The sequence below is a fragment of the Cygnus atratus genome, chromosome 20 (assembly GCF_013377495.2).
Source record: "Cygnus atratus isolate AKBS03 ecotype Queensland, Australia chromosome 20, CAtr_DNAZoo_HiC_assembly, whole genome shotgun sequence".
In the NCBI taxonomy this organism is placed as follows: domain Eukaryota; kingdom Metazoa; phylum Chordata; class Aves; order Anseriformes; family Anatidae; genus Cygnus; species Cygnus atratus.
The window spans coordinates 5,397,441-5,416,654 of record NC_066381.1 but is presented as its reverse complement, the minus strand read 5'-3'; the positions used below and the strand labels follow the sequence as shown (position 1 = coordinate 5,416,654).

The window sequence follows — 19,214 nt, the reverse complement described above, 5'->3', positions numbered from 1 at the left end:
GTTCTCAGTTAAATTTTTTTCCCCTTCAATATCTACGTACTTGTTTGTATCCCACTCTATAATGATACTTAATCACAGGGTATCCTAAACTTTTTTCTGGTTAAAAATCAGAAGTAGCTCTGCTTTGTCCTAGCTTGTTGGCAACAGAGGCAGAAAACAAAGTTAACTAAATCACATTTCAAGTTTATTATAAAATTATAAACCAAACTTCTGTACCAAAACTAGTAGGTTTAACCATTGTAGTACCAAGAGGATTTTTTAATAGAGAAAAACATGCCATTTCAAGTAGAATATTAACCTTAAAATATTTAAACCATGTACAGTGTACATAAAGCACATAAATATCTCCGTTTACTTTATTAGTTTAGATCATTATATTCCTTTGGATTATTAATCAGTTTCTTCCAGATTTTGATTTCCCTTTAAAAACAAGTCAGTCATATCCATGAAAGAGAAAGCATTTTTGCAAGGGAAACAGTGTAGTCAAAAAAAAAAGTGCTTTTCCCTTCAGAAAGCACACTTCAGACTCATGGTGGGTATATCTTCTCATTGCTAAAATTTCAACCATCGATGTGCAACTTGATTTATCTGTTGTAGAAAATAAACCTACTCTCTACAATAAAAGTAGATCTGTCCACAGGAGAATAATCTTCTTCCTGTTAAATACCCCCCCAGTCCTGAGTTTATCGAAAAAGGACATAAATTTTCACAGTGAATTTACTAATGAGGCTGTTCAAAGCTTTGCATGTATATTCCTGTACCTCTTGAAGAGTAAATACAGTTAATGCTTACCTGCATATTTTTTTTAACATGATGCATTGAATGGTATCAGTTCTCTTCTCATGCTGGAAGCTGTTAAACCTTAAGCCGAAGATTAGAGAACAACCTGAACAGGGGAAGAGGTGAAACTCAGCATTTTCATTTAAATAAGCCTCAGCAGCTTATTTTTATTGAGTTCAGAGGCCACCTCAATAGTGCAGAGGTTCTGTTAACTACTGAGTGACAGATTTCTTGTCTTAAGCGCTTAACTCCTACTTGCAAAGTAGAGACCCTCCACTCTGTGCCAGTTGAGAAGTGAGTTGCTACTCATGTGATATTCCATGTTAAATATTACAGAAGTTTAATTTACTGTTAACTCATTACCACTTATTGCAAAAGTAGAGAGCTTTGGTGATCGTTTCTACAACTGCACTTTCCAGTACTCCAGAGGCTTTAAGTCAACACTTGTTTTTATGCTGTTCCTCTGACACCCATGCAGAGTGTGTTTGAACGCTCAATGATCATCAGAGCATAAAGGGGAAAGTTGGATAGGAAAAGCCTGCAGCAGAAGGTACTCAACTTCACACATTACTTGAACTGAGTATACAGTACCACAGTGGCTGAAAAATTAAGGCATCAAGATTCTGAAACTTATACACGTTACCAGCCAAATGGATGGGCTACTCCCAGGCCACTGAGGGAAAAATAGGCTAGTTACAGTTTTCTGTAGTAAGGCTTCCAAAGGAACATGCTCTTCACGAGGATAGCTCTAAGATCTTGTGATTGTCACCTGTCAGACCACAGAGTCTCTTATCCACCCTCACAAAGATCACAAAATAAATTGTTCTTGCTAAGCAGGCTTAATGCAAGAGGACTAAAACTGAAAAAAGGGAAGCTGATTAATACACAGAAGCCTCTGCACTTCACTTCTGCTCATTTTATTGATTCAGGGGAAATGAAGTTTGCCTCTGCTTTCTTTCATGTCTCTTTTAAAAAGAAAGTCACCTGTACTTAAAATATGATTGTGTAGCAATAGAATTCTTACACTTCAGCTGTATGTTTTTCTCACAAAACCAGAAAGACTCAAGCCGTAGCTTCTTAACTCCTTAATCACATGAAGTCAGTCCAATTTTAAAGCAACTACTGGCATATATTGTAAGGAAGCTTATGAATTCAAACAAATTAACAGCAGGCAAACGAGATATTCCCCTCCTAGTGGCACAAAAAAAAAACACCAGGCAAGATAAGGCTGTATGTTTCACAGCCTCTCAGTCCCCTTACATTTTTCAGTAATACAGAGCCCACCTTCAAATAAAATGGTACATTTTTCCACAATCCTACCAAGCTGGAATTAAGCTCATTCTGAATACGGAAATTGGAGGCAGGCTGCCTGTCCTGCAAGCATAAGAAGTTAAATTGAAAAAAAATTTATTGAAAATTAAATTGACGGTAAGTAGTATGTTGCATAAAAACAACATGGGGGAAGTAGAATCAGAATTCAGTAGCAGCAAAACACACCACTTTTTGAGACCCCAGTCTATTTTGTTTATTATTCAGGGGAAAATCAGAAGCTTCAGTATCTAATATTTGTGGTGGAAAGACAGGCATCTGCTTATCTCCCACCAGTGGATCAAGTTACTCTAGAATGGTGGTTGTTAATTATTTCTGTCTGCTGCTGGCAATAACCTCCAAGGAGTCCAGGCACTGTGGTGTAAAACGGTACAGCGGAAAGGGCACAGCCAAACATAGCTTGAGTAAGAGCAATTTTCCCCAAGCTTCATTCTTCCCTCACTTCCAGCTTCCAATACGGTCCACATCCTAATCTCTGACCTAATTATTTGTAGTAATTTTGACCATTTCCCTAACAGCAGATGAGGCTTTAAGGCATCTCCAGTCTTCCGCTTAGGACTTAAAGACATGAACAGCCCTTATCACATACTGCCTGCATATGGGACATTCGCTCATTCGCTTTCCACACTTGGTGCAGGTGACCATGTGGCCACATTCTAGCAGGACACAGTCAATGGGTAAGTCCATGCAGATTTTGCAGAGGTTGTCCTCCATGCCAGGGAGCCCAGCACCACCTAAGTGAACAAGAGACCACAGTTTGCATGAGACACAGAAGGGTATGTCATTGTGCAATCTGTGAGTTGTCTTTATCAAAGGGCTTCTAATGTACTTTGAACACTGAAGATTTGGAAAAAAAATCCCCTTTGCATCTACATTTATGTAGGTATACCTGCTCTGTCAAATGGGAAGAAGTAGAAGGCTTTAGCTTTTACACGGTACTTTCTGTATGATCAAAACAGAAGTACCACTGAGATTCTTAGCAGTGACACAAATGAAGCAACATTAGGAATATCACTTACCTGTTTGATCGTCAGTGTCAGAAACTGCAACAAAAAGAAAAAATTATTTGGTGGGAATAAGAGAAGCTGGGAAAAAATTACTCAAGCAGTACTATTAAGCAGGAGGTGAAAGCCTTGAAGGGAGATTACTAAACCAAAACAAACAAGACTCCTTTTTCCTGATCCCCATGCAGAGGTTTGCACGTTCTCTGATTAGGACAGGTTCTTCAACGAGCAAGAAACTTTCTCTTCTACTGAGCTTACGTAACAGCTACTGCTTCGCAGAGATAAGCAACTATCTAGAGTGATATCTCAATTTTTAAGACAGTTGGAATTTATGCAATGTAGCTTCCTAGAACTACTCTTTCAGTAGCCCCTTCTGCCAGTTTCTTTGATGTTACACAAGCTCACCAATACTGTTGAACACAGCTGAGACATATGCACACACTGGGTAACTGATCAAGAAAAAATGATAAATTCTGTCAGAAGTACAAAATGCACTGAAAGAAGAACACAAAAATGAGGTGGTTGTCGTAAATCTTTCATCATATGTGTAGGACAAAGCTTGGAGAGGTGTTTAAAAAAAGCACTGCTTTGGACAACAGCAAGAAACAAACCTATCTCTAAAGTCAAAGCATTAAAATATACTTCTAAATATACTTCTGTAAACAACTTGCAAGTCGGGGGGAGGGGGGAAGAGGGAGGGGTGTTTTTAAAACTAATCACCAAGAATTGCACACTGGGACCTGAAAGTCAAGCGAGATGCATTCTCTACGCACTTCTAGCACGCCACTATCTCTTCATCAGTCAACCGTGCAGGCACAGCAGGTGCAGGTCATGCACAGGAAGGTTCCCCTTGTGATTAAAAGGACAGAACCAAGGGACAGATAACCACAGCTGTTCAGAAGCGGGAGCCACAGTCACTGACTACACGCCTGCTCTCTACAGACCAGCTACTTTTCACTGGTTTAAGCTAAGGCATTTTCTGGCTCCCTTTGCCAGTTACCACAAGTCAAGTGATGAAAGCTCACTCTAGCTCTTGCAGTCCTGTCTGTAGCCATACATCAGCTGTTCTGTGGGTGCTGCAGCAACCAGCGCGATCTGCCACAGCTATACAAAGTCCTGAGTTGGATGGCATGTGGTTCTCCTTTATTCCTACTATGGGGAAGTCACTCTCCACAGCTTGCATAATGCTCTCCTCTTGAACACACACACACAGTGGCAAATAGTTTGCTACTTTCACTGTAATTCGAGCTTGATACAGTACCACTACTCTCACTTGCAAGAAAAAGAAACAAGGTAAGTTCTACTCTCTTCTGCAACTGCTTGCAGAAAGGGAAAACAGGTACATGCTTGCTAGATTTCTTACCTAGATGCTGAAGGTCTTTCTCTTTGTAAAGACGAGTCACCCTCTCTAACAGCTCCCACTTTTCACAGCAGCCTTTGTAGTTGACAAAGTTGCGAGCAAGAATTTCCTTCAGCTGTCGCACAGACAGTGCATTGATGTCTCCAATGCTTGTTAGATCAGAAAGAGAAGCCTTCCTCCCCAGCACCAGGTTATCTCCCGAGTGGGTAGACTGAAAGGGAACAAAGATGGAACAATTCCTGCTCTCAGCAACCAGCACCACAATTTAAATAAGCTTTCAACGTGTGCACTAGCAGGAATTAATGTTTGGATGTACATTAACTTTGATTATTCTGTGAATCCTTCCATTTATCAGAAATACAAATCCTAAGATGGAAAGAAATCATTCCTATAATTATAGTGTCTAAGTGACACCAGTTCTTTCTGTATGTGGAGGACAGGATGATGCTATAGAAGGGGGTTGGTTGCGTCTGCAGGTGGTCAGGCTGAATTACTGTTTAGTCACCCATCTCTGTAGTAATGATTCTCTGGTGGCAAATACAGCATAGGAAACGGTGTTCTTTGTCTAATTCCAGGTCACAAACCTGTGTCTCCTCCTCTGTTGGTGCTTCTGGTGCATTCCCAACTCCTGTCATATCGACTTGGCTTGGAGACACATACTCAATTGCCTAAAAGAGGAAATAAAGCTTTCACCAACAGCATGTCTCTCTCCAGAGGGAAATAAGCTTGATAGTTCAGTACAACTGCAAACCCCACCCACTGGAATGGCAAACTGTAGCACAAGGTAAAAGCTAGGCACACTGGCAGAAGATACTTCCTGTGCAGCACTTAGAAACAAATAATTTTAAGATGAGAAACGATTTTTAAAAATGGAAGTGCAGCATCTGACCCTCTAAAGTCCCACTTAATTTAAACCCTGGTAGAGTACTTTTACAGTAAGGTCCCACATGATGTTCTTGTGAGGCTGGGTCAGGAAGAGAACAAAATCTACGTGGACGTAAGACAGTAGAGTAGCAGGGCCCCCGACAAGGTCACGGTACAAGTCCTGGCACTGCTATGCAATCCTTCACTGTGAAGTGGCTGCAGCACGTGACCCGGTGTGATACCACAGCCTGACTGCACACCAAGTATCAGTGCAAGACTCCTTATAAGACCCCTCCACAAAAATACTCAGAGACATCATCAAAGGTCACCTTCAGAGTAACCACACAGAAGTACCTCCTCGGCTGAGTTCTGGACTGGACAAACAGGAGACACTACATGAAGGAGCAGCAGAACCAAAGCTGGAGAAGGGGCAGTTGCTCAGAGCACTCAAAGTGAAAGGAACTGCAGTGTAATTCCAGCTGACTTCCCTCAGCAGCTATCCTTCCCCTCTGGTTTCCCTACTGAGGAAGGAGACTGCAGTGTTACCATCCTAGAGAGGTGATAACTGGTTGATATTTACAAAGTCAAGGAATAACAATGAAAGGAGTTGAACTGTAGTAGGGTGTCCTGTGAGTCGAGAAAAGAACCTGTAATATATTACAGGACAGTAAGGGAAGACTACAGAGCTGAATGTGCAGGTAAAAAATTGGGATGACAATGTCCAGAAAACAAAAAGGCCCTTTAAATAATAACGTAAATAATAATGTAAAATGAAAAAGGAGAAAAAAATAATGAACCTCTTTATTTTGTACTAGATATATCTGCTGAGGAAGCAGAGGGTACAGACGCTTCCACAGCTCCGGTCCACAAGGAACTAAACATACCTATTAACTTATGTAATAGGACTGGGAGCAGATGTCAGACACTGAGTAAACTTCCCATACGAGATAGCAGAAAGACAAACAAAGCAAAATCAATAAAAACAATTAGATTCAAATGCCCTTTACAAGGTTCCTCAGAACAGCATTCATTGTCGACTGAAGACTAACAACAGGCTTGGGGTTTTGTCTTCTATTAATCTGGGTGCAGGAGATACCAAAAACTTTGCCCATCTCACAATAGGCTTTCCCAGCAGTTTCAATTGCAGGATTGCTCTAAACTGTGCTTGCTGTCTCGCACATGAATTCGAGAGTAACAACAACTAATACCTACATACAGTTATCAAAAAGCTGTCAACATCAACACACAAGAAAGATCTGTGCACCAACACAGACATCACATACCAAAGGAACCATTAGTCACAGGAAGTAGCTAGTGGCAAAAAAAATATATTCTCAAAGGACTTCAAAATATTGATGTTCTCAGAGTGAGCGCTCACTATACTTAGCCCTGCCCACCAAATTAAATGCCACTAGTGCAGAAATTCCACAGAAGTGGCACGTTCCACCTCAGTGCAGCAGCATGGCAGTGTAAAACAACTCTCCTAATTACTCTGTAAAAAATGTGAAGTCCTCACTCCAAATTTATTAATATTAAAAAACACCACAACTGAGAAAAGCATGTGTAAAATGCAATTGAAGCATTTTGTCAGCTGCTCTAAACAGAAGCCCTCTTGCTTTTTAAGCAGGCATCCATAGTGTTAAACTTTTATGGCACATTACCTACTTGGAAACCTCATGCAGCATCTTAGTAGTTAATCCAAGAACAGAGATGGACAAGTATGCGAAAGATGCTTCTGGTTAGAGACTGTACCTGTTGATGTTCCTGAGCTTGTGAACTTGAGATGGAATCTGCAGACGCTGGAGACGCATCACGTGAGGTAGAAGATGCTGTGCTGGTTGGTGGGAGAATCACAAAGTCTTGCTGTCCAGAGGCACTAGTATTAAATGGATTTGTTCTTATCTGATCTTCCTGGTTAATTACTGGCTGCTGGCCAAGAATCAGAAATACCAGGTCCTCCTTTTCACGACACAACTCTGTGGAAATCTCATGGAGTGCCAAATAGTCTCGCAGATCCTTCACCTTCATCTTTATCAGCTCTTCCCGCTGAAAAGCTGTGGCTCGGAAACGCTGACAGAGGTGGCAGAGGAGGGGACCACCTTCAGTCTGGTTTGAGCAGGACGTACAAAAATTTTTCTTACAGTCCAAGCAGATATGCTGGGGAAGAGAAGGGAACAGAATCAAAGGGATCTGCCATGCTCTGAGACAGCAGGGCACAACAGACACAGGCAGCGCTCCCCTGGCACCTGGAAGCCAGCGTAAGCCGTGACCCCTATTAGGGCATAATCAAAACCTAGTTTACAACAAAGTGCCAAGTATGCGTGCATGCTCCTAGGCGAGGTAAAGGACTGAGCCTATGAGCAGGCCACTAGATTCCTCACAGATGTTAGAGAAGCACTGCGTACACTAGAGACCTACCCAGAATTAAATATATCCTGAAACAATTCCCTCAAATGACAGGAGATTTCTGCCCACAGTCTGGATCTGTTCATCCAGTTTAAGCCACAGATGAAATTAAGAGAGATTTAGGAGGCAGCAGACTGCAGAGTACATCACAGCCAGCTATACATTGCTTCATAAAACAACGAAACACTGCTCTGTGCAGTAAGAAAGCTCCAGCATCGGAGGGAACTACTTACAAACATTTCTTTGTTGCTTCATACATGCTACAAGCGACCCCCCACCCTTTTTTTCCTCTCCAAATTGCTGCAGTCACTAAACGACTCTTCTTTTCACCATAAGAGGAACTGTCTGACAAACAGAAAAGAATTTAACATTTATTCATCAAAATCAGCTACTTATTTTAAAAATAATATGCACACTGTGTGGCAATGAGCTACTAGACAGAAAGCGTTGGAAGTTTTGGAAATATTAGGCCCCAGATGTTTTAAAACTTTTCAGATCAAGTTCCATTGTTTAATGTTTATATTTTATTCTGTTCTGATATCACTCAGGGCTCGATTTTCAGAAGTTCCAAGCACTCACGGTCCATGTTGACTTCTGCAGAAAGTGTTCAACACTTGGGGAAGTCAAATCCTGCACTTTCCAATAGGAATAGCAGCAGAACAGCCACATTATGCACCCTTTAAAAAGTCCTGAGGGGAAAAAAAGAACTGGATTATTTCAGTGCTGGTTAAGGAATGCTAACTCTCAGTCTCAGAGAAGACCAGCAGCCCTATGAAACAGAGCTCAACAGGCAGCACCTACAGATGTCATTTTCTTTCTTGTCCTGACAGGGCACATCATTTCTACCCTGAAACCGTCACCTCTGGAATGAGCCAAGTAGGCTCACGTTTTCCTTCTTTTGAGATTCCTCGTTCTGAAAGGGTTTGTGCATATGTTTGCTTGTCCCAGCGGGAGCTGGAGCAAAAATCAAAAAGGCTTCAGAGAGACCAGTCAGCAACAGTCACCTTTTATCACTAGAGTTGTAGGCTGTGCTTAGATATTTATGATTTATACCCTTTACTTCTACATCTGCTTGGGAGAGATAAATAGTTTTCCCTGTTCTATCTATGAGTCACCATAAATTTGCCTTTTTATCCTAACATCCTAATCCTTCAGAGCTGTACAAGGAAAAATACCCATGAAGACTTGGAGAAGCAACAAATACAAACTCATAGACAAAAGAAAGTTTCATGAATTGCTCCTAGTGATCAAAGAACATTTATAATTTCACAGTTCAAAGAAAGTAGCTGCTTCTCATGTTTTAAAGGTCTAATACACTACTTGCTTCCATAAGCTCCTTCAGACCCCTTTACAGCCTGGCAGCCCCCCTGCCCCACACCACCCATACAATTATAACCACCAGACTTCTCATTTAGCCCCTGTAATAGACTTAAAATGACAGTTAGTGGGAAAGGTCCCAGCTTCCTGCCTAAGCACATTAAGACATGAACATTTTTACCACAGAGAGAATCTCATGCGGACTTGAAACCTCATCTCAAAATTGCTGTTTACTTGGGGGCACGCCACATATAAGTGCCTCTTCCTGTCTTGCTCTGTTGCTGATGGAAGTCAATCTCCATATACCATTCAGTTTTGAGAAGTTTTCCATAACTTGGTCATTATTAAAAGAAGCATTGGTGACTTCTTTGACCCCAAGATTGGAGGGACAATTCATTAACTTCAGAAGTTTTGGGGCAGGCACTTTTGGCTGGCACGTGCCTGGAGTGGGGAAACAAACACTCCACAAAGGCAGATTAATGGAAAATAACCACGTTAACAGCACTTTCCTTCTGTCAATTGCCCATCCTGACAGGAGAGCAACCAGAAAAACTGAGGAAAAAATATATATGTATATGTGTGTGTGGATATATATATATATATATATACACATATATACATATACATATATATATATATATATATATATATTCTGCTTTACTCTGGCTGTAGGGTAGCCTTCCCCGTGCTCTGCAGACTGCCACTTTGGCTCCCAAAGGAACTGTATGGCCAAGGACCTTCTAACCCAGAAAACGCCTACTTGAGTGCTTCTGTGTTTAGATATCACATGAGCGAGCACAGCACAAGGGCTGCATTATCCAACGTACTTTTTGCAAGCCATTAACAGCAATAACACACGTTTGCCTTAGTTTTCAAATGATACACTTGAGAAGTCAAAATAAAAGCAGGCTGCTAAGTCTCTGACTTACCAGCTCGCCACTAGGATTCATCTTCATTCCCAGCCTGCATCAAAGTGTCAGGTATTTAAACACACACAGAAGCTGCTTGCTGCACCTTAGCATTAAGCAGCTTTTACAGCTTTTGATACATCTGTTGAGCTCTGAAAAGGCAGTGACTGAAGACCACGTTCTCTTCAGAACAATGCATTTCAGATGTGGCAGTAAATTAAAGTCTGTTACTAAAAGGTCAGACCACTTCTGAACGATGCTTCCTATTTCTAACTGGTAGCACAATCACAGGGTGGTCAAGCAGAAGCAAAACACTTTAAATCAGAAGTCTGTCCCGAATGTAAGCTGCTGCTGCGCTCTGACAGCTAGTCACCCAGAGACACCAGGACAGGGCTTTGATACACTTGGCTCTTCTCCATATGCAGGATAAAATGAAGAAATGCCAATATTCAAGCTTTCAGCAGAGCTAGCGTTGATTTTTGTTTTGTTTTGTTTTGTTTTTTTCTTCAAATCTTACACTCCAGCTTGCCAGGAGCTTTTTCTGGAAGTATGCAAAGAAAAGCATCCTCCTGAAACGTCAGCCAATTTAAGCCACTGAAATCAGAAAACGGGGAAGGAACAACAATCTGACATATCCCCCAGAAACGCCTGCCATGGCTTTCCATTAGCGGAGACTGAAATGAAGAATGCTTGTTTCAAATTTAAAAGATTGTGGGGATTTTGCTGCAGAACACCAAGATCAAAAACGTCAGCTAAAGGAAGAAAAACAAAAACAAAAAAAATGGAGATTATTTTTGCTTCCAAAATTACGCTTTACATCTTTTAAAGATGTTCCAACAGTTACTTAAAAGCATTTTACAAGTCCATGCTCATTCATATGTTCCCTACCCTAGCTCTTTTAGTTGGTGCCATGTTATATGAAAATTAAAAATACAATTATGATTAAAATTCAAGAACTTAAAATACAAGCTTTCTGCCTTTGTTTTTAAAGGCAAATTAAGTTATCCATACAGTCTGCAATGTGGAAAGAATTTGTTTTAATCCACTGTATTTCAACATAAACATCAGCTGGACTTTAGAGTTCAAAGGTACTGCCTCTCCTGGGACAAAATACAGTTTTCTGTGGTCTTGTTGCATCAAAGTAAGATTTCCTGCCTTTCTCCATCCACATAAACAGAATTAAACAATTAACATGGCTTACAAACATGTCAGTTTTTCTATAAGTTACGTATACAGTTCTTTACATCAAATCCTCCTCTGGAGGCCAAGGGCTGATGGCTGAGCTCTAGCAGACCTTCCTGCAGCTGTTTAAGCTTCACCACCTGTAGCCACCCAGCTCCCGTCAGTCCCAGGGATTGCAGTAGTTGTGGTGGCAGAAGAGAGGTGGCCTGTGAGTTAGGAACCCCCCTTCACAATCCAGAACGTAAGCCTCAAACTCATCTTCTTTGATAGCCTGCACTGAATGGGAGCAGCTGAGACAGAAGCACTCATTGTACTCCGCTGTCCCAGTTACACAGCCAGCCAACTCCAGCAGGAAAACAGGGAAATCTGCTGGGGGCAGAAACATCTTGCACTGCTTCAGCAGATCCTCTACAGCTTGCACACCAGCTTATACGGGAAAATACATTTTAGAAGATAACAGGAAAAAATAGACCTAGCACTGGATATAGTATAACTCATACATACCTTCATGATTTATTTACATTTCAAAAGCAGAATCATCTACATCCACAACTTGCTAGTATGCAGAAGAGTTAACATCGGATTCAGAATAATTCTTTTTGCAAGTATTTGCAAAGACACCACAGTGTAAAGACAATACTACGCACACTCACATGCAGTGATTGTTCTGTTTATTCCCAGCTGACCCAGAGTCTGCCTGCTGTCAAAAAACATCTAAGCATATTTACATACCCAAACCACTAAGGGGAGTAACACCTCAAAATATGTTACCAAAATTCCAATTTGTAATGATTTCTGGAGCCGTAACACTTCTCGGTGCAAAAATAAAACATCCCTGCTGTTCCATGAGTAGAAAGCAACAGCTCTACCAAGACTCACCCGTTCTCAGCAAAAATATCTCAAAAAATATCTAAGATATTTGCCAACGTGGATGAATATATCAGACACTTCTTAAGCCATGGAGTTTGGACTCTGAACAGCTTTCCTCAAAAGAAGCCTTTCAAAGCACCATTATAGGAATTACCATGCCCAAATAATGTCCCAGACAGGGTTTACTGTCTAACTGAAGATCTCATGGCAACAATTATTTTGGCATCTATATGCTTGCAAGTGAAGTCTATAGGCAAGATAAAATGGATTTGTTTTCCCGTTGGCTTGTTATTTGTTTTGGCACCAAGCTTCAGCAATTCAACACACCCTCAATAAACTTTTATGGCTTTTTAGTTTGCAAGAGATACGTAGATCTTCCTTTCCTGAAAGCACAGATAGAATGCTAAACTTCTTACCACAACTTTTTGTTAAAGAGCATTAGACATTTTAAAATGACAAATGAAAAAACTAACGTTCAGGTTAATGCTCCTTTAAATGATTACAAGCAGTTTGGCCGCCTTCTTTTAGCATCTGGGAGAGTCAAGTCTAAGGCTAACTACCACATCTCTAATCATCTTTAACTGCGCCTGCTAATTGTGAAAGAATGACTAAGGGATACAGACGCAAAGGCAAGCTCTTACTCCATATGGTTTCCTCAAATCAGATGTCTCTAACATGCACCCATTTCTCTTCAAATCAGCTCTTGGTAATTAAGCAGACGTCAGACAGCACGCTGCAAACTGAACAGTCAGTGGCACCGGGGAAGACGTTCACAACTCACCTTTCTTGAGGAATTGTCGAAGTGCGCCCCGCAGGCTTTACAGCTCTCCTCAGAAGCAGTGGGAGATGGGTAGGAGCTGTACCCAGGGTTGGAGTAGGCCTGGGCTCCGGCTCCCTGCTCTGGCTGTGGCTGCATCTCTTCAGGTGAGCCATCCAGGCAAAACCAGTTACAGCAGCTTGCCCACATAGTAACTGGAAGGGGAAAAAAATATACATTAGACATGGCGTGAGGAGCAACCTGTCAGCTAAAGCAAGAACAAATCATAAAATGCACATTTAAATTTCCCACCATTGATTCACGTTCTGACAGCATTCGTAAGGCTTGAGCTTTCCTCTAACTTAAATGTGCACACACAAAAACCTTGCATCAAGCACTCATTTGGTGAGAAAGGACAATGTTCGGGACTGCTGTTAATGGAATTTCTTAAGTGTTAAGAGATCCCAGTGATAAGATAAACTTTATGTTCCAGTTGGCTGAAGCTCTATGATTAGTTTGCTGTAACAGTCTGTCTCTATTCCATGTAAGCATAACACTTTCTTTTTTTGTGTATCAGGAAAAGATAACAAGCTCCCATTTTATTTAAGTAATGCTTATGAGACATAATTAACAGCTAGATTACAGACGAGTATTCTTCAACTGAATTCTAAATCCCTCCACAAATTTACAGGTACAAACCTAAGAGGACAAGGACAGTGGAGCCGCTGATCTCACATATGCCAGTTCTCAATCAAATCTGCAGCATTTAAACACTAAATCATCGTGCAGCAAGTAACGTTAGTCATTCAAGAAAATTCAGACACTAGCTTCCACTAACTAACTTGGGAAAACAATTGCATATGAGACACATAATCGCTTGTTTATTTTCTTGCGAGCCAAACAGTGATGTATACACATGTAACCTAAAATCCCAGCAGCCAAATGCAAAATGCACAGTCTCGTATTCTAAGACCACCCATGCAGAAGTATTCCAGAAACACACTGCTATAAACTGGCTTTGGGGAGTTTACAAAGAAGTCTGAATTCATCTGGGCATTCAGTTTCTAGAGCACACACCACGTGTCATCACTTAATGGTAAACAGAATACAAATTGCCTCCTCTGCATTTCTGCATTCACGCTGTAGCTCCTGGACTGTGTTTCTTTTATGTCTTAACAATCAGGTCCATCACTGGCAGCGTTCGGCAACTGCTCAGTTTTATAATCTGGAAATAAAACATCTCCCAGCTACGCAGCCAATTCATTTATTTCACCACAGTAATTTTTGCCACTGTAAAAACCCAGATTCCCACGGGAAGGGGGCTGGTATGAGCCCTAAGGGTAATTTGGTACAACACGCTAACAAACTGGGGGTTGGTTTGTTTTGAAGCTGTGTCACGTCTTTGGGGCTGATATACTTGAATTGGAAAGCTGCTGCAGTTTGGTGCAGCTCCAGTATCTGTAGCGTTAGTGGTATCTTTATTCCTTTTGAAGCCTGAACGTGGCTTGTCAAAGTGGCTGCTGTCACCGCAGCAGACGCGCGCCTTTCAGGATTCACAATGGTGAGCTTACCGACGAGTTTACCCTGGCAGCTCAGCAGATTTCAGTGTTTGTGGGAAGATCTGCAGATTCGTGACTGATAAACAATTTGTGGCGTAACCGATGTTCACAGTGCTGAGATCTCTAATAGCCGGATAGTAACAGAAAGAGGAGCACCAGGCAGCTGATGGAAGGACGGGGTGACCAAAAGCATGGCACAGACACAGGGCACTGGACTATTATTACAGATATTTGTGATGTTAAAACTATCAAAAGCTGATACTACTGAACCCCAAAAATCACAAGGTGTGATCCTATCGGTGAGTGTTGACAGAAAGTGTTGTAAGTGCCTGGACCATCCTCCTCCCACATCACTTGGAGCCACGCTCAGACACAACAAGCAGGCTACTGTGCTTCCCCAGCGGCTCCAGAGAGCAAACCACCTCAGCAGGAGCACGCACGTCCCACACAGAAAGCACACGGGATGGTCACAGCAAGACAGCGAGGGCCTTCAGGCCCCCAGCTACTTGGATTCGTGTTGCATCTCTGTGTACAAAACTTGGTGTCAGAAGGTAAGCTTCAATGCAGTTGGTATTTATAACCATAAACAAGAATCGAGGGAAAAGCAGAGCGAGTTCTCACCAACACACAGGGAGCTGAGGTCTGCAAATGGCAACGGTACAGCTCCAGTGTCTCAGCCTAACATTTAGTTTCACATGCCAGGGTTGTCATCCTGTGTAAGCAAAGGTAATTATCACTTGATAAATACACGGAGAGACGTTCCATGAACAGAAATAACACATCACCCACTTGTATTAGCGCTGCACTGCAATCAAAACACATACTTCACATATCATACAGGAAAAAACAGTTACTCTTTCTTTCTGCACACTCATTTTCAAGCAATCGGTCCTTCTCACACACTAACAGATCCTATATATTTAGGAAACACTGAGTTTGTATTTTAAACTATGCTGTTTGGAGATTTCTTCCTAGGAATTACAAATCTAAACAACACGAGAGACTTCTGCATAGTGAAACTTGTATTCACAGGCTCTGCAGCAGGGGAAAACTGCGTCCATCATAAGCTCTCTTCTCTTTCTGCTCCAAAGACCCCTGCAAACCAAAGGCCACCCACGACAGCAGAATATACAAATGCTACCGCCTGCCCCCAAAACTTTGTTCTCCTAAAAAGACAACCCAGTAATTCACTCCGGAACATTGCAACACATCAAACTTCAGGAAGAAAAACACAAGGGAGGACACAAACAAGGATAAAATAAGACAGAACTCTGCATTCAGCTGAAATTGTAGAGTCGGGCTATTCCTAGGAAATGAAAAGGCTGACAAAAGGCTCAGATGTTGTTTTAGAAGAACCTTAATCCTGCTCATCTGTGAGAGTATGGAAGGGAAACATCCACAAGCAGACAGCTACAACCAGGCCTGCCCTCCGGTCTGCACAGCTTCTCCCAAAGGCACCTTCCATCTTTAAGAGGAAGGAGCACATGGAGGTACGACAGCCACATTACCGCAGCCTGTAATAGCGTATGTCAGGTTTTAATTATTTAAGAACCTTGGTGCGTAAGTTTAAGCTTGTCTGCAAGCAGGATTTACGCTGACAAAGGTGCCTCACTGAAACTGCTTTGTGCTGCCGTTTGCTAGGTGTACGGAAACAAACAGCTCTGACTTTTCAGGAGGCCGAAGGGTTCCTCCTGAGCACGTACTTGCCCTGAGCAGGCACCCTGCACCTCTGTGCTGCCACCAGCCCTTGGACAAGGCGGGCTGCTCCTGCAGGCACACGGTGCCGTACCTGCCTGCCAGCAGCCTGCCCTCCCGCTGCAGCCCAGCCTGACTGCTCCACGGGCAAGAGAAGGAGCTCGCAAACCTCTGCCCGTGCAGCTGCCCTCATGCTCTGCATCTCAGGAGGCCACGCCAGCCCACCTCATTTCCTAGATACTTGCTACTAGTTCCACATTCCCACAGGGCCACGGTGGCTGAAAAGCAGTAATTATGCTGCTAATGGCTGGAAAGGCAGCAGCTGTAATACGGGAACTTCAAACTGCCACCAGCTGGGTGAAGCTTTGCTAACTGGTGGCTGCACTACCGAGCAGACTGGACTGAGATTTAAGGTGCTACAATTTCTGTCTGCCTACAGCTGAAGGAAGATGACAGGAATCAGAGGTAAGACCCAGCACCTGCTTCAAAAAGGGGCTTTCCTTTGCTCTGTGCAGCACCTCTTGCAGACCTGAGGAAAAGGGCTGGAAGCAACAGCTGTACTTCAGGGTGAGATTTCAAGCTGGCAATTTCTTAGATTGCTCTACAACGTCTTCTATAACCTAACTACTCCCTTATTTATCTCATTACCCATTCAGAGGCACATGGTCACCACCACCCAGAAACTAATGATTTCTGTAAGCAGTGCTTTGGAAGGACAGGTTTTTGGTGCAGACGTGGCCGTTCGAGTACTGTACCTAGCAAGTACTGCCCTACGTAAAGCCCAAACCTCTGCAGACAAGCGGCTGTTTCCCATGTGGGGAGCACCCCAGCTGCACTAACACAAACAACTGCCTTTCCACAACATTTACCAGCAAAAAATGCTGCTGCTTTGTTGTGCTTGGTACACCCCTACAGTAACCTGACCAATATTAGCACATCCGTGTGGCAAAGCTAATGACACCACAGTCTTCTGGAGTTCTCAAGCAACTTCTCGAATAAAAGAGGTCAACTTGCTGGCGTGAGTAACATCACAGGCATTACTGATAGCAGCAGGCATCGTTATTCTTGGACACGCTGCTCATACTGGCCAACGGGAGAAAGTAAATGTTTTAGCTACACAGCTGCAGGATGAGAGCAGATCACGCTTTGGGGAAACTGAAGCTGTGTTGCAGGCAATCACCAGAGAACTCCTGGCGGCCACACAGACCTGCCCTGCACCATAAGCACGTGTTGCGCTCGGGGTGCCTGCAATAGCAGGGGCTGGAGGTGCAAGATCAAAGACAGCCTAACCTGGCCATGCAAACACATCCACCCACCTGCAATTATCACTCTGGGCGTGTTCCTGGCAGGGTGGGGGTGCTCTTCTACCTTCTTTCTTGAGTTCCTTTAATGAAAAGCCAGAAGGCATCCAATAAACCGCGGATGAGGCAGGGAGTCACTTGCCATGGTCTGTAGGCACAGCAGTGCTACCACACTCTGCTGGACTGCCTTTTTTTCCCCCTCAAATATGAAGCTGTGAATGCTGAGACTCTTTTCACTGATTTTAAACAGCAGGCTGAAATTCATTTCACCAGCTGTTCATTAACATCTTCTATGCATCTCCATGAGTTTTGTATAAAGTTGCGAGTGTTATTCCATTCCAGAGGAAAAATCACTGATGTCGGAAGCTTTCCTCCCATACCCTGTTGGAGACAGTATTCATAATGCATTCCTGGGATTTTATGCTTTCCATATTCATTTAAAAAAAAAAAAAAAGGCAAGCATTTGAACTCAGACTCTCACAATACCTCTTACTGCAGAGGCAATATTAATGCCATAACCCTTCTGGCTGGAATATCAGAGACTACTGTCTACACACAGGATTTATTACACATGCTTTGTGGATTTCTATCAAAGGGTAGGCTTTGTCTATATAGGAGAACTTAGGTTGATGTTTGAACAGGAAAATAAAGGGAATTTTTATAAGAGTGCAAACAGTAAGAGACCAGAGCAAGCAAAACCAACATTTCTCAGAATCTTTGAGCTTTTGGCTCAACAGAATAAAGTTGTCCATGAGTGTGCTTGGCTGCTCAGGAATTTGGGAGCTGGAATACAATAGCACAAACAAGACACTTGAGTCAAGAGATCAAAAGGAACTGCGCTCCCATGAGCAGCTGATTTTGCTCCCACATGAGCAGAGGCTGCAGCACCAAGTCCTCCTCCTCCTCCCCAGAGTCCTTCAGCCACTGGAACACCACGGCCGACGACCCTTGAGGCTACTGCAGATACGGAAGGGTGCCAAAAAGGGAGGGAGATGCATGACAAACAGCAGCCTTGCCAGGTCATGCTTTTCAATAATCATGCTTGTTCGTTAGCTCCATCAGCTGCCCTCACGCCTCCTGCTTTAGTGGCTCTGCTCTCCACACTGAGCTTCTCTTCTGTCAGCTCCCTGAAGCACCAAGCTCCTCTCCCCATCTCGCGCATCACTCAGAGGCCACCCTCCCTGACTTTCTTACTCCCTGCCAGCAGCGCCCCGTGCTCCTGAACTGCCTTCTGCTTCTCAGCGATTTCCGTGAGATCACTGCAGTGTCTCAGCCTGCCTTCTCCCCCTTCCCCTCACTCTTTGCCATGTACCAGCCAACTGCCGAGCCGCGGAATCCACCGAGGTCTGTGCTTCAAGTACAGACAGCGTACAAAAACACGCGTCCAACCTGCCATCCACCGCGCAGCATCCACAACACCACATTCATTGGTAGGGCACCGCTTCCAGTGGGACACAAGACGACTGAGATTAATTTTATTCACAAGACCACTGCTTTCCACTATTTCTAGGGCCTTGAAGACCACTGAAGCCTGCTCAGGAAGCCAGAACAGGGCAGTGTGACTTCAAAATACTCATGTCCTGCCACAGCCCTTTTAGAATTATTTTTATGTTATTATTCCACGTAATATCCCCTGCAAAATTCAACAGATGCCACTTTCATGAATGTTGTTTTGCAATGACTTAAGTATGTAATTAACCATTTTTTTGCCCCATTAATAGCACTGTATGGTTGTTCATTGTTATAATTCTTCATTATTTAAATAAAAGTAAACCTGCACTGATAAGGAATGCCCTGCTAAAATTAGTTCCACTAATAACCTACCACTTGAAAGCTGAAATCACTGCTTCCCTCATCACAAATTAGTATTTACTTGATAACA

The 19,214-nt window shown here is 42.8% G+C and overlaps 1 protein-coding gene across 10 annotated transcripts in view; it reads right to left on the bottom strand.

Annotated features, from left to right (window-relative positions):
* The window catches only part of RFFL (ring finger and FYVE like domain containing E3 ubiquitin protein ligase), a 44,323-nt gene that overhangs the window by 11,323 nt on the left and 13,786 nt on the right, over positions 1 to 19,214 (bottom strand). For 6 of the 10 annotated variants that reach the window (XM_035559151.2, XM_035559155.2, XM_035559154.2 and 3 more), the window contains exons 2-7: positions 12,802 to 12,992; positions 7,090 to 7,494; positions 5,058 to 5,141; positions 4,477 to 4,684; positions 3,129 to 3,152; positions 168 to 2,843 (exon numbers count right to left, since the gene is read on the bottom strand). In XM_035559151.2, coding sequence (XP_035415044.1) covers positions 2,662 to 2,843; positions 3,129 to 3,152; positions 4,477 to 4,684; positions 5,058 to 5,141; positions 7,090 to 7,494; positions 12,802 to 12,992 — 1,094 coding nt within the window. In that variant the 3' untranslated portion in view covers positions 168 to 2,661. Of the gene's footprint in view, positions 1 to 167; positions 2,844 to 3,128; positions 3,153 to 4,476; positions 4,685 to 5,057; positions 5,142 to 7,089; positions 7,495 to 12,801; positions 12,993 to 14,957; positions 15,049 to 17,347; positions 17,527 to 19,214 lie in introns of those variants that run through there. The other 4 variants (XM_035559156.2, XM_035559157.2, XR_007709059.1 and 1 more) reach the window with 4 other exon arrangements.